Source organism: Gekko japonicus, unplaced genomic scaffold (assembly GCF_001447785.1).
Source record: "Gekko japonicus isolate JY-2015 unplaced genomic scaffold, Gekko_japonicus_V1.1 scaffold1453, whole genome shotgun sequence".
NCBI lineage: Eukaryota > Metazoa > Chordata > Lepidosauria > Squamata > Gekkonidae > Gekko > Gekko japonicus.
In genome coordinates, this window is record NW_015167093.1 from 194033 (window position 1) to 207679 (window position 13647).

At 46.9% G+C, this 13647-nt stretch overlaps 1 protein-coding gene across 1 annotated transcript in view; it reads right to left on the reverse strand.

Annotated features, from left to right (window-relative positions):
- The window catches only part of IGSF22 (immunoglobulin superfamily member 22), a 63534-nt gene that overhangs the window by 18019 nt on the left and 31868 nt on the right, over positions 1-13647 (reverse strand). Inside the window, exons 15-17 of the mRNA XM_015412894.1 lie at positions 12320-12493; positions 11358-11486; positions 8202-8498 (exon numbers count right to left, since the gene is read on the reverse strand). Coding sequence (XP_015268380.1) covers positions 8202-8498; positions 11358-11486; positions 12320-12493 — 600 coding nt within the window. The remainder of the gene's footprint in view (positions 1-8201; positions 8499-11357; positions 11487-12319; positions 12494-13647) is intronic.

Genomic DNA, 13647 nt, shown 5'->3' on the forward strand with positions numbered 1-13647 from the left:
TGAGGTTTGCTCAGTTTCATGTTCGTTGCATCTATGACACTGTCTAACCATCTCCTCCTTTGCCGTCCCCGTCTTCTTTGACCTTCAATCTTTCCCAGCATCAGGGTCTTCTCCAGTGAGTGCTCCCTTCTCATTGGGTGGCCAAAGTATTTGAGCTTCAGTTTCATTATCTGGCCTTCCAGGGAACAGTCAGGGTTGATTTCTTTTAGGATTGACTGATTTGATCTTCTTGCAGTCCAAGGGACTCTCAAGAGTCTTCTCCAGCACCATAGTTCAAAAGAATCTATTCTTTGGTGCTCGGCCTTCCTTATAGTCCAACTCTCGCAGCCATACATGACTACTGGGAATACCATTGCTCTGACCATGCGGACTTTTGTTGGCAGGGTGACGTCTCTACTTTTTATCATGCTGTTTAGGGGAGGAAATGCCACTGTCTAAATCTTTTCCTTGCGGAGAGAAAAGCAGCTTGGGAAAGGTAATTTTCTAGCATGCAAATAAAGAAAGGACTGAAAACCCTCCTGTACCATCTGCCTGGAGATCCTTAGTAGCGATTGTATAGTGGAAACCCCCCCCCCAATATACCCAGAAAGCAAATACCATTCTTCCAGTCTAGAGTTTCCCCTCCACACAGCTACAATGAACAACAACAACAATAATAACAACAACAATAACAACTACAAGAACAACAACAACAAGAACAACAACAACAACAATAATGAGGAGACACCTCATATACCCCCCTATAAAATGTTTTGTCCTTATGTTATGTCTAGTTTGGCCGGAGGTAAACAACAGCTACTTCTGCTACTTCTGGCCCTAGCAAGAAGACTGCAACAAAATGGCCCAAATAGCTCTAGCTTTGGGGGGAATTTACTTTGTTTACAGTTTTAATTTCCCAGTCCAGTCCCTTATCTTGAAGGTGGGTGGGCAACTACAATGAACTGGACAAATATTGCAAGAGGATGCAGAAGATCTTGTATCTGCTCAGCCGTGGAGCCCACATCACGGCCTTGGGAAGTGAGCCAATGTTCCCTCTAAGCCGTGGAGTCTTGTGAGCAACAATCCTACTTTGTGAGCTGCTGGCATTAAAGTTGTGAGCGAGCGATTTGGCTGCTGTATGAATTAGTTTGCTCTGGAGCCATCCTTCCTGAGCTGAGACAAAAATGTGTGAGTCGGGGGCTAAAAAACTGCGAGCTAGCTCACGCTAACTCAGCTTAGAGGGAACACTGGAAGTGACCCTTACTTAGTCTAGCCAGTCTCTCAGAGTTTACATTGAATTGATTAAAGAAAAAGAAAACATTACCCTGAATTTAGAATACACAATAGTAGAATTATATAAAGTTACTTGCATCATCAAAATATCTACAGCATTAGTAAGAATAAGAAACTGGTGGTTGCCGCGATACGGAATAGACTGGTTGGTGTGAAAACAGACAGCCATGGGAAAAGAACTAAAAACTGCCAGTGTCTTCTGTACATAGTTAATGTAGGCAAGGAGGGAAATTAACCCCAAAATACAAATCAGTGACACACTATCAATCAAACTCTAAAATGTTTTGTCCTTATCTTATTCCTAAATCACACTTCTTTTCTTTGCCCATTCTGTATCAGAAGCAGCTTCACATACATGGTGGAATCTCAAGACAGAGAGAAGGAGAAGTGGATTACAATCCAAAGCTAAGTAAAGACAGGTTGCTTACCTGTAACTGGTGATCTTCGAGTGGTCATCTGTGCATTCACACCCTTGGGATACACTGCGCCTGCGCTGAACCTTCTCGGTACCGATAGCTAGCAAAAAGGGATTTTCGCGCCTCTCCCAGGTCACGCACCGACCCCACTGCGCATGACCAAGGAGGGGCACGCAGATCCCGCCAGTTCCTTCTGACCGCCGCCCAACAGCCTTCAAAGAAACAAGATGAAGGGCCGAGAGCAGAGGGGAAGGAGGGCGGGTGGTGTGAATGCACAGATGACCACTCGAAGATCACCAGTTACAGGTAAGCAACCTGTCTATCTTCTTCGTGGTCTCTGTGCATCACACCCTTGGGAGAATAGCAAGCAATAACTCTTACCTGGAGGAGGGGCCGAGGCCCTACACCTGCGCCGTCTGCAAAATAGACCGACCCAACGCCACACGACGAGTAGACCGGACATCAAGGGCATAATGCTTCACGAAGGTGAGCGGAGTAGCCCAAGTCGCAGCGTTGCAGATGTCCCCCAATGGCATACCTCTCATGAAAGCTGTAGAAGCCGCTACCGCCCTGGTAGAGTGGGCGCGAAGCTGACCTGGAAGAGGTTTCTTAGCCAAAGCGTAACACAGTTTGATCACTTCCACGATCCATCTAGACAGAGTCTGGGAAGAGATCTTCTTGCCCCGTGCGGGCATACTGTGAGCCACAAACAAAGCTGGAGACTGGCGAAAAGACTTAGTTCTGCCCAAATAAAATAGCAACGCTCTCTTAACATCCAGAGAGTGCAATTTCCGTTCCTCTTCATTAACGGGAGACGGAAAGAACGATGGCAGAACTATATCTGAGCGTAAATGAAATTCCGAAACAACTTTCGGTAAAAAGGAGATGTCCAAAGACAATGAAACCCCATGTGGGGAAAAACTTAAGTATGGTGGATCACACCTCAGAGCAGACAATTCGCTGACCCGACGAGCAGAGGTAATGGCCACCAAAAACGCAGTCTTGAGTGACAGCAATTTTAGAGAGCAAGTGGCCAATGGCTCGAAAGGTTTCCCCATCAAAAAACGCAAAACTAAAGCCAAATCCCAGGCCGGAGTCGGAAGACGACGAGGAGGGTACAGGCGAATAAGACCTTTACAAAACTGTTTCGTCTGAGGATGCGAGAAAACTGAAAACCCATCAATAGATGGATGAAAAGCTGACACCGCAGCTAAATACACCTTAACTGAAGAAAAACTGAGCCCCAAATCCATTCTGGACAAAATGAACGCAAAAACAGACCTCAAATCCACTGGTGGAGGGGATAAATTAGAGGAACTCAGGTACTGCAGGAATAAATCCCACTTCCTAGCATAGGAAGTTCTAGTAGACAATTTACGACAGTTCAACAAGACATCATTGATACGGGCATCCATCACTGAAACCGTATTTCCCACAGAGTCAACTTGAGACTCAGAGGATCGTAGTGAAGGACCTGGCCCTCCTGGGCCTGTAGGAGATCCAATTCCCTTGGTAGGTGGACAAAGGATCCCTTTGCCAATCGCAACAGTGTCGGAAACCAGGCCTGACGAGGCCACCATGGAATGCTGCCTTGGTGCCATTTAAAAGAGAACATACTTAAGCCAATCTCACAGAGAAAGTCCAAGAGATTCGTTTGCTCTAGTTGAAAACTGGGTTCTGTACACCGTTCAGAATTGGGCTACTGCCAGACCACTTCCGGTGGAGGAGGGTGAGGGAGAACACACAAAAAACGATGCTCATAATTCCTAGAATCACTATTCCTGAAATCAGGGCACTGGTGACTGAATTCATTTGGAAAGCAAATCCATTTGGACTAGCTGCAAAAGAATAAGAATTAAACAGGAAGATGTTATACTACTATTTTACAAGCCCCAAGAACCATCTAGCCATATTTATTTTAATGCCCATTTATTTACATAAAAGCCCCCTTCTGTTTCACTGTAAAGGGTATAGGAGGAGTTTAATTATTTCCAAATGAAATCAGTGGGATTAAAAGATTTAAAACTTTGGCTGGGACAGTGTTCCCTAGTTGTATTCCTATAATAAACTTTCTCTTTCAACACTATCCATACTCCCAAACCATTCTTTATGTCACAGCTTCATAAGGAAACTAGGCAGAACCCACTTACAATAATATAACCAGGATCATATCCTTTTTTTTCAATGTTAAAATCTATTCTGAAGGGTAGAATCAGCTAAGCACTTAAAGCTAGCTATAGGAGTGGCTAGGGAGTCTATGACAGCTCCTATGAACTGCACGCGAGTTGCAGGTTGCAGCATGGATTTCTGTAAATTCACCAGAATTCCAAGGGAGGATAGGACCGACAATGTGATGGTGATGTGCTGAAGGAGACATTCTCTTGAATCTGCCACCATCAACCAGTCGTCTATATACGGAAAGATCTGAATGCCCTGAAGGCGAAGATGAGCGACGACAACCACCATTACCTTCGTAAAAACCCTGGGGGCGGTAGAGAGCCCGAATGGAAGGGCTTTGAATTGGTAATGGTCCTCCCCGACTGCGAATCTGAGGAACTTTCTGTGACGAGGATGGATGGAGACGTGAAAATAAGCGTCTTTGAGATCTAAAGTGACCATCCAAGTCCCTGGAGACAGGAGTGGTAAAATGCTTTGCAACGTGGTCATGCGAAACTTTCTGTAAATGATGAACCGATTGAGAAAACGGAGGTCCATGATTGGACGAAGTCCTCCGTCCTTCTTGGGGACTGTGAAATATTTGGAATAAATCCCGCGGCAACAATCCGCCATCGGGACTTTCTCTATAGCGTTTTTTTGTGTCAGCGATTGTACCTCCTGTAGCAGGGCAGGAGACGCCGGGGTTCTGATGAAACGGGAGATTCTGGGAGTCAGAGAAAACTCTATGAGATAGCCATCTCTTATTATAGAGTGCACCCATTTGTCCGTAGAAATGGCGAGCCATGCGTGCAGGAAGGGTGCAAGGCGAGTCTGAGCAGTAAGGTTGAAGTCAAAGTCCCTGTTTGGGATTCTTAGGGAATTTCGACTTATAGGCACCGGACGATTGTCCCTTATTTTTCGGGGGAAAAGACCGTGACTGAGAGGAGGGAGGTCTTTGCCATTGATCCGTAGGTGATTTGTTGTACGGTTGCCTGGTCGACCAAGGTTGCCTAGGCCACTGCTTGGATTTCGAGTATTTGGTCGTGGGGGAGATCCCCAAACTCTTGGACGTCTTGATACTCTTATCCATTTCCTGCAGAACCGTGTCAGTGGTGGAGCTAAACAATCCAGAACCTTCAAAGGGAAGGTCTTCCACCGAGGATCTGGTGTCATATGGCAATGATGAAGAGCGGAGCCAGGCATGTCTGCGTAACGCTACAGAGGTTGCTAGAGTCTTACTAGCGGATTCCAGGGAATGCTTGGCAGCACTAATTTGGTGTCTAGCCAAGACCATCCCTTCATTCTGAATCCTTTTAATCTGAGGTTGGCACTCTTTGGGCACGTGCGGGAGGAAATCATTCAAACGCTTCCATAAATTGAATTGATAACGGCCCATGCAGGCGGCATAGTTCGCCGTTTTAATGCCCATTGCACCGACAGTGTAGAATTTTCTACCAACCGAATCCAACTTTTTCCCTTCTTTTTCTGAGGGAGTAGAGTGACTCGCTTTTCCTTTTGTGGATGAGGAGACGACCAAAGAATTGGGCTTTGGGTGTGTGTATAAAAACTCAGCCCCTGATTCCTGGACCTTGTACATGTGATCCAGACGCTTATTAGAGACATTAATGGAGGCTGGACGAGTCCAAAAGTCCTTGGTAGTTTGCAAGAGAACTTTTGTCATTGGTAGAGCCACGGAGGGCGAAGTGTTAGAGTGCATAATGTCAAAAACGTTATCATCCACAAAACTGGCAACGAGAGTAGGAGTCATAGATAGATCTAATGCCATGCGTTGAATAAAATCTCCATAAGACTTAACATCCTCTGATGGAGAAATAGGTAAATCCGCTTCCACATCTTGCGAGGTGGGCTGTGCATCTACATCCTCGATATGTTCAGAAAAGCCATCTGAATCGGAGGATACATTGGATGGTTCTGGAGATGATTCGAGTAATTCAGGTTGAGACGGTGCCGGTGTGTTAATCGGGGGCACAACCGGGTCTGGTGGATGCGTCGGTATCGACTGCTTCGATACCGATGGTCGATCTTGAAAGCGCGAAATGCGGGATGACACCGACTGACGATCCCATTCAGGTGGGGGTGGTATCGGGAGTGCCCAAGGGTATGGGTATCGATTCCCGTACAAATAATGCCATTGCCTCTCATCCCAAGTCAGGGGAGGAGAAGTTGGTCGGTGCCGATCCTCGACTCCACGTTCTGGGGAGGCATGAGAGGATTGACGGCTCGACATATCAGATTGCGACTGATTTGTCTGTTGAGTAAGGTCGATGTCGAGATCCGAACCGATCGGGTGAGGTTCTTGCGTGGGATCTCGACCCTGACTAGCCGAAACCTTATGGACTTTGGGTTTGTCCGTTTTAGGTTTCTTCGACTGCTGTGAGTCTTTGCCCTGCTTCCGGATCTTGGAAGGTACGGCAACGGATGACCCCTGCTTCCGGATCTTGGAAGGTACGGGGTGGTCCTTTATCGGCGTCGATCGTTTCGGTGCCGAAGCATCGATTGCGACCGTCGACGTCGATGATCCCGGAACGGGAGGACAAGTGTCCGCAGCCAAGGTGGACATCGAGGCGTGCCCGGACGTGTCTAACGGCGAAGAGGACTGTGGAGATAATGCCTTCTCCATCAGGGCCAAGTGTAGACGAGCTGCCCTGTTTTTTCTCGTCTGGTTCGAAAACTTTCGGCAATGTCTGCACTTAGAGACACAGTGCGACTCCCCTAAGCAAACGAGGCAAAGCGCGTGCCCGTCGGTGGGGGATATTTTAAGGCCGCAAGTCCTACACCGTTTGAAACAACCCCACCGCGGGGCCATAGGCCAGCGGGAGGGGAACGTAAATAAAGAACAAACACCGAAAGAAAAATGCTAACTACAAAAATAAAGAAAGAGAAACTAACTAAACGCAAGTTTAGCAAAAAAAGTTTGGTACTTAGCAGACCGAGGCAGAAGGCGTCCTACCAGCGCGGCGGTCAGAAGAGAACTGGCGGGATCTGCGTGCCCCTCCTTGGTCATGCGCAGTGGGGTCGGCGCGTGACCTGGGAGAGGCGCGAAAATCCCTTTTTGCTAGCTATCGGTACCGAGAAGGTTCAGCGCAGGCGCAGTGTATCCCAAGGGTGTGATGCACAGAGACCACGAAGAAGATGTGAAAGTTCCTTTGCATTTGCACTTCTCCCCTCCAGTGTTCCCTCTAAGCTGAGTTAGTGTGAGCTAGCTCACCATTTCTTAGCCTCTGGCTCACACATTTTTTGTCTTGGCTCAGGAAGGAGGGCTATAGAGGAAACTATCTATGCAGGAGCCAAATTGCTCACTCACAGCTTTAATGCCAGGAGCTCACCAAGTAGAATTTTTGTTCACAAGACTCCACAGCTTAGAGGGAACATTGCTCCCCTCCTGTTTCTGAAACAGGATTAGGCAGCATTCCACCAGACAAATGACCACTAAACCTCCAGTCCTGTACACATTTGCAAGATGAGATATGGAGGCAATGCCTGTAGTTGAATCTGTTTTAGGTGCATATCAATATGCTTCCACCTTGCAGAATTTGCTTTCTGATAGGCACCCACCCTTTATTCATCCATGCTGCCTCAGGCATCAGCCCAGCAGGCAGGCAGGATACAAGCACAAGGTGGCTATAGAGAGCTTCATTCAGCACTGGTCTGTCTTGCTAGCATTTCTCCGATCCTGCCCAAAAGGGAGAATGTATCTCTGTAGGGCAGACATAGCTACAGTGCAACTGAAGGTAATGTGTGTCAGCTCGCTGCCATAAAGGCTGGTGTGGAGGGGGAAAGGATTCCTTGGAATGTAACCTTCACTTTCTTGCTGTCTGGGCGATGCTCCCTTATCTGCATGGCTTATGCGTATGACCTTGGTTCCTAGCTGTAACCAATGTTCCCTCTAAGCTGTGGAGTCTTGTGAGCAAAAATTCTACTTTCTGAGCTACTGGCATTAAAGTGGTGAGCAGGTGATTTGGCTACTGCATAAATTAGTTTGCTCTGGAGCCATCCTTCCTGAGCTACGACAAAAATGTGTGAGCCGGAGGCTAAAAGACTGTGAGCTACCTCACACTAACTCAGCTTAGAGGGAACACTGGCTGTAACATCATCCTCTGGGAACGAGGGGCCGTTAGATTCTGGCGGGCCCCGCTTCTTACCTTGACTGGCTCTCTGCCGCCCTGTGCCCGCCTCTGAACCCTGTATAACTGTCTACCCCACGCTTTTTACTTTAGTCTTAACACAGATCCTGAAGTAGTGACGTTCTGCCAATACTGATCAAAAAACTTTCCTTCTAAAGAAGCAAGCCGTTGATTCTGATTGTTGCAGGAGTACTGAACCATTCATTATTACCTGGAGGGGGCATAGCCAGAACTCCTTCCTTTAACTCAATTGGTTCTCCTACACCAGCTTCATTCACTGCTCGAATCCGGAAGAAATACTTCTGCCTCTCCTGCAGGCTCCCAACGGTGTAGCTGGTGCCAGAAATCGGGATCTTGGTGCACTTGGACCATTCCTTGGTATCTTCAGCTCTCATCTCCAGTATGTATCCTGAAGGTAGGTCGCCTTCATCTGGCTGTTGCCATGCCAATGAAATGCTTGAGTTGGAAGAATCAGCTACATGCAAGCCCTTCACCAGTCCAGGAGGCTCTGAAAACCCGGCAAAATATCAGTCATGAACACACTGTCATCCACTAACACAAACCCATTTGCGCTGTATCAGCATAACAGTCAGGCCTACACTTTTTGGTATGCTATAAATCGGGGGTGGCCAAACTTGCTTAACGTGACAGCCACATAGAATAAATGTTTGGGAGCCGCAAAACATGAGCAAATATTACACACCCATTTTTACTGGAAAATATGGAAATTTGCTTTTTTATTAACATTAAGTGAGACTGCCAAAAATAAAATCAAAAAGTAAAAACAGATATTGATAATATTTATTTGTCCAATTATATCTATTTGTTTAAGAGAGAGAGGTGGAAAGAAAGCAACTTTAAATGTGTTCTCCAAACCCACCCCCTTCCACGCACCCGTGTCAGCCAGCTTGGCTTGGAGAAGGGATTTAAAGAGACAAAGGCAGGGCTATTTTTGGGCAGGAACGCATAGGAACGGAGTTCCGGCTGGCTTCCAAGTTGGCCACACCCAGCAGGAATGCATTAGCATAATAGGCCACACCCAACAGCAGAAACTCATTAGGATTGGCTACATTAGGGGTGTGTGGCCTAACATGCAAAGGAGTTCCTGTTACAAAAAAGCCCTGGGTTTGGACAACAAAGAAAGTAAACAGAATAAGAAGCAAAAGGTGGGTGTGACTGGACAAGCACACTTCTGGTAACATGGGTGTGTGGCCTAATATGCCAATGAGCTATGCTGTCAGGGGTGTGGCCTAATAAGCTAATGAGTTTCTGCTGTGGGGTGTGGCCTAATATGCGAATGAGTTTCTGCTGGGCTTTTTCTACAAAAAAAGCCCTGGACAAAGGCCTTCTCCAAGCTGGCTGGTGGGGGAGGGTGGCTTTGAGAACGCATTTAAAGTTAAAGTTGCTTTCTTTCTCTGCTCCCCTCCCCCACCTCAAGCCTACCCAGGGAGGGGAACATTGGCTGGGGAAGGGAAGACCGATCGATCGGGAAGGCATGCCTCCCCTTCGCTTCTCCAGCCGCATTGCCGGGAGCTGCACAATATGTGTGTAAGAGCCACACGTGGGTCCCGGGCCGCAGTTTGCCCCCCCCGGCTATAAATGCTTCTATTTGGGAGGGGCACGCATAAAATAGTGGGACGATTTGAAAAGACATCAGACTTGCATATCTCTTTTCATCATCCTAACCTTAAACAACACTTTATGAAATTTTAATCCCCCCCTCCAATTATTGCTTCACTTCTAAATTTTGGTTTGACTCCCCTTTATTTTTGGTGATCTTGCAAGCCACTTTGGGCATTTGGAAGAGTACAACTGAAAATCAAATAAAAAGAGACCACCAGGGATACCCAATTTTTCTTAGACCACCAGGGATACCCAATTTTTCTTAGACCACCAGGGATATCCAATTTTTCTTAGACCACCAGGGATATCCAATTTTCCTTAGAACACCAGGGATATCCAATTTTTCTTAGACCACCAGGGATATCCAATTTTTCTTAGACCACCAGGGATATCCAATTTTTCTTAGACCACCAGGGATACCCAATTTTTCTTAGACCACCAGGGATATCCAATTTTCCTTAGACCACCAGGGATACCCAATTTTTCTTAGAACACCAGGGATATCCAATTTTTCTTAGACCACCAGGGATATCCAATTTTTCTTAGACCACCAGGGATATCCAATTTTTCTTAGACCACCAGGAATACCCAATTTTTCTTAGACCACCAGGGATACCCAATTTTTGCATTCTTGGGGCTGCTATATGCCTTTGACTGCAGAGCAAGGACCAGAAGTGATCTCTTTTAGTGTTCCAAGTTCCATTTCCAACCTAACGTCTGTGTATGGTGCACTTGTGCTCAGGCAAGCTTGAGCACATAGAACCCCAAAAAGAGACATATTAAGCACTGAATATACTTCTTGCAACTTGTGTGTTTCTTTTCCTTATTAGTGAAACTGTGGCCAAACATTTTACCTTAGTCTATCAGAGCCAGGCAAAGCTATTTTGGGATGAATCTGGCTAAGGAGCCAACAGTCGACTTGAAGAAGAAGAAGAAGAAGAAGAAGAAGAAGAAGAAGAAGAAGAAGAGGAGGAGGAGGAGGAGGAGGAGGAGGAGGAGGAGTTTGGATTTATACCCCGCCCTTCACTAACCAGAGGTGTCTCAGAGCGGTTTACAAACTCCTTTCCCTTCCCTCCCCACAACAGACACCCTGTGAGGTAGGTGGGGCTGAGAGAGCTCTGACAGAAACTGCGCTTTTTTCAAGAACAGCTCTTGTCAGAGCTACGGCTTGCCCAAGGTCATCCCGCCAGGTGCAAGTGGAGGAGTGGGTAATCAAACCCGGCTCTCCCAGATTGGAGTCCACGCACTCAACCACTACACCAAACTGGCTTACTGTGAAAACACTTTGATTTGCCCTTTTATAGTCACAGATGAGATGATGGGAGACCGTGAAAACTGCCTAGGCTAGGGGGTCCCAACCATGTTGAACTATTGCTCATTTGAGGAATTCTGAGAGCAGCTATTGGCTCCACAGCAAAATGGCTGCTATGGGGGACTGCGGCATCACCCCGTTTTGAGACATGCCGCAACGCAAGCAAACGGGTGCTTCCCAGAGACATAGAGGGAATGCCTCATGGGCTACTCCGAATCACCTCCTACTCCAGTGAAGTAGAGAAAAGTCAGGATTGGCTCTTAGCTTTAAGGCAGAGATGCTCTGGGGAAGAAGCAAGTGGGCCTCTGGAAACACATCGCCAGGTGCCATGGCTCCTACGGGCAGCATGTTGGGGAGCCACTGGACTGGGCAGGTGTTAAGGCCGAAAAACATTCTGTGATCAAATACAACAGATTAGGGTTAGAGACATACTGATGGGATCTCTTGCCACAACTGAGCTCGAAGCACTGCTGGGGTGTCCAGGCCCTGCGCGATTCACAGCGATCACCCGGAATTCATATTCTGTATCTTCCAACAAGCCATCCACTTTGTGCTTTGTACCTAAAAATGGCATAGAGGTTATAAAAGTATAGTGTTTTAATCAGGGCTACTTTTGGGCAGGAACGCACAGGAACGGAGTTCCGGCTGGCTCCCGAGTTAGCCACGCCCAGCAGGAACTCATTAGCATAATAGGCCACACCCAACAGCAGGAACTCATTAGGATTGGCTGCATTAGGAGTGTGTGGCCTAACATGCAAAGGAGTTCCTGCTCAAAAAAAAGCCCTGGGTTTTGACAACAAAGTAAACAGAATAAGAAGCAAAAGGTGGGTGTGGCTGGATGAGCACACTTCTGGTAACATGGGGGTGTGGCCTAATAGGCTAATGAGTTTCTGCTGTTGGGTGTGGCCTATTACGCTAATGAGTTCCTGCTAGGCTTTTTCTACAAAAAAAGCCCTGGTTTTAATAATTAGCAGGAAAAGATTTTTCTGGCAGAGAATACTATTCAAGTGGTCATAGGTCGGTATGTAAGTGCCGGTCAAATCACAGCTGATTTATGGCGACCCCAGCAAGGGGTTTTCAAGGCAAGGGAGAAACAGAGGTGGTCTGCCAGCGCCTTCCTCTGCAGAGCCTTCCTTGGTGGTTCCTCATCCAAGCATCAATCACGCTTCGTTTCCAAGATCTGACAAATTCAAGCTATTTCACACCGCCATCCCTCCCTCAAGAGATTATACTCTTTACAATTGACTCTGTCCCGACAAAGTGTCCTCTCATAACAGTGGTGCATCGTAGCTCTTTGCTTCCCCCTTGTGGCCACAAAACCGCTTCACACAGAGAAGTCTGCCATCCTTGGAAATTTTTGTGCACTCTCACTTCAATAAAAACAAACGGCCGACCTTGAACTAGTTCTTTGGAGACTGGAACCCACAAATTGCTTCCTTTCTTCCTCCTCTCCACGATGTACCCCATCACTGGGGAGCCTCCGTCTTGTGCTGGAGGACTCCACGTGATAGTGACAGCTTCTTTGGTGACATCAGAAACTTGAGGCTGAGAGGCCTGCCCCGGAGGATCTGAAAAGTGTTTGGGCACGAATGAATGAAGTGATACGATAGTGGCATCCTTTAGCAAATCAACTGATTTCTAGACACGGGACAGCGTTCGGCCTTGGCCCGTCTCAATGTTCTTCCATCCGTTCTGCAGAAGGGAGATACTGTGGTGTGCTGCTTTGTGAGTATTTATGCGCTTGAGCTACTGGGGACATCGAAACGGCTGGACGCGTACCGCTACACTGCCCGTTCTGATCTTAGATATGTATCATTGCACCTATCCTCCAAAAAATTTCCAGGAAGATCAGAGGACTGGTATACCTCCTTTTTTCTTCCAGACCCTGAATCTGAAACTCCACAAAGAGCACAGGATGCTGACTACAGGAGGAACTAATCGTCTCCCTCACGTGCAACGGCCGACACCCCCCCCAATCTCTCCCCCTAGCTCTACCGAACTCTGGCCAGGACAACCCATATTTTATTAGATAGGGCTTGCAGCACACGACTGTCTCAGAGCCTCCTGCTGTGCGGACTTAAGAGTGAGTTGTGTGGCACTTCAGGGGTGGGGAAAAGACAGAATGGGCACATAGCATTATTGGACAAGCACTTAGCACCTTGGGCAGCAGCTGCAGTGGATCGATCATTTGTCATCACAGAGCAGTTCTACACAGGACAGGAAGGTATAGTTTGGATGGCACCGACATCTGCCTCAAGGGGGCTTCAGAGCAAATCCCCTCCCCGTGGAGATAAGAACATAAGAGGAGCTCTACTGGATCAGACCAATGATCCATCTAGTCTTCTTACAGGGGCTACTGTAAGCTCTTGGAGGATTGGCTACATTAGGGGTGTGTCGCCTAATATGCAGAGGAGTTCCTGCTACAAAAAGAGAGATCTATCTATCTATCTATCTATCTATCTATCTATCTATCTATCCATCCATCCATCCATCCATCTATCCATCTATCCATCTTATCCATCTATCAAATCTATCTATCTATCCAGGGCTCATCTATCTATCTATCTATCTATCTATCTATCTATCTATCTATCTATCTATCTATCTATCTATCTATCTATCTATCTATCTATCTATCCAGGGCTCTTCTATCTATCTATCTATCTATCTATCTATCTATCTATCTATCTATCTATCTATCTAATCTATCTAATCTATCTAA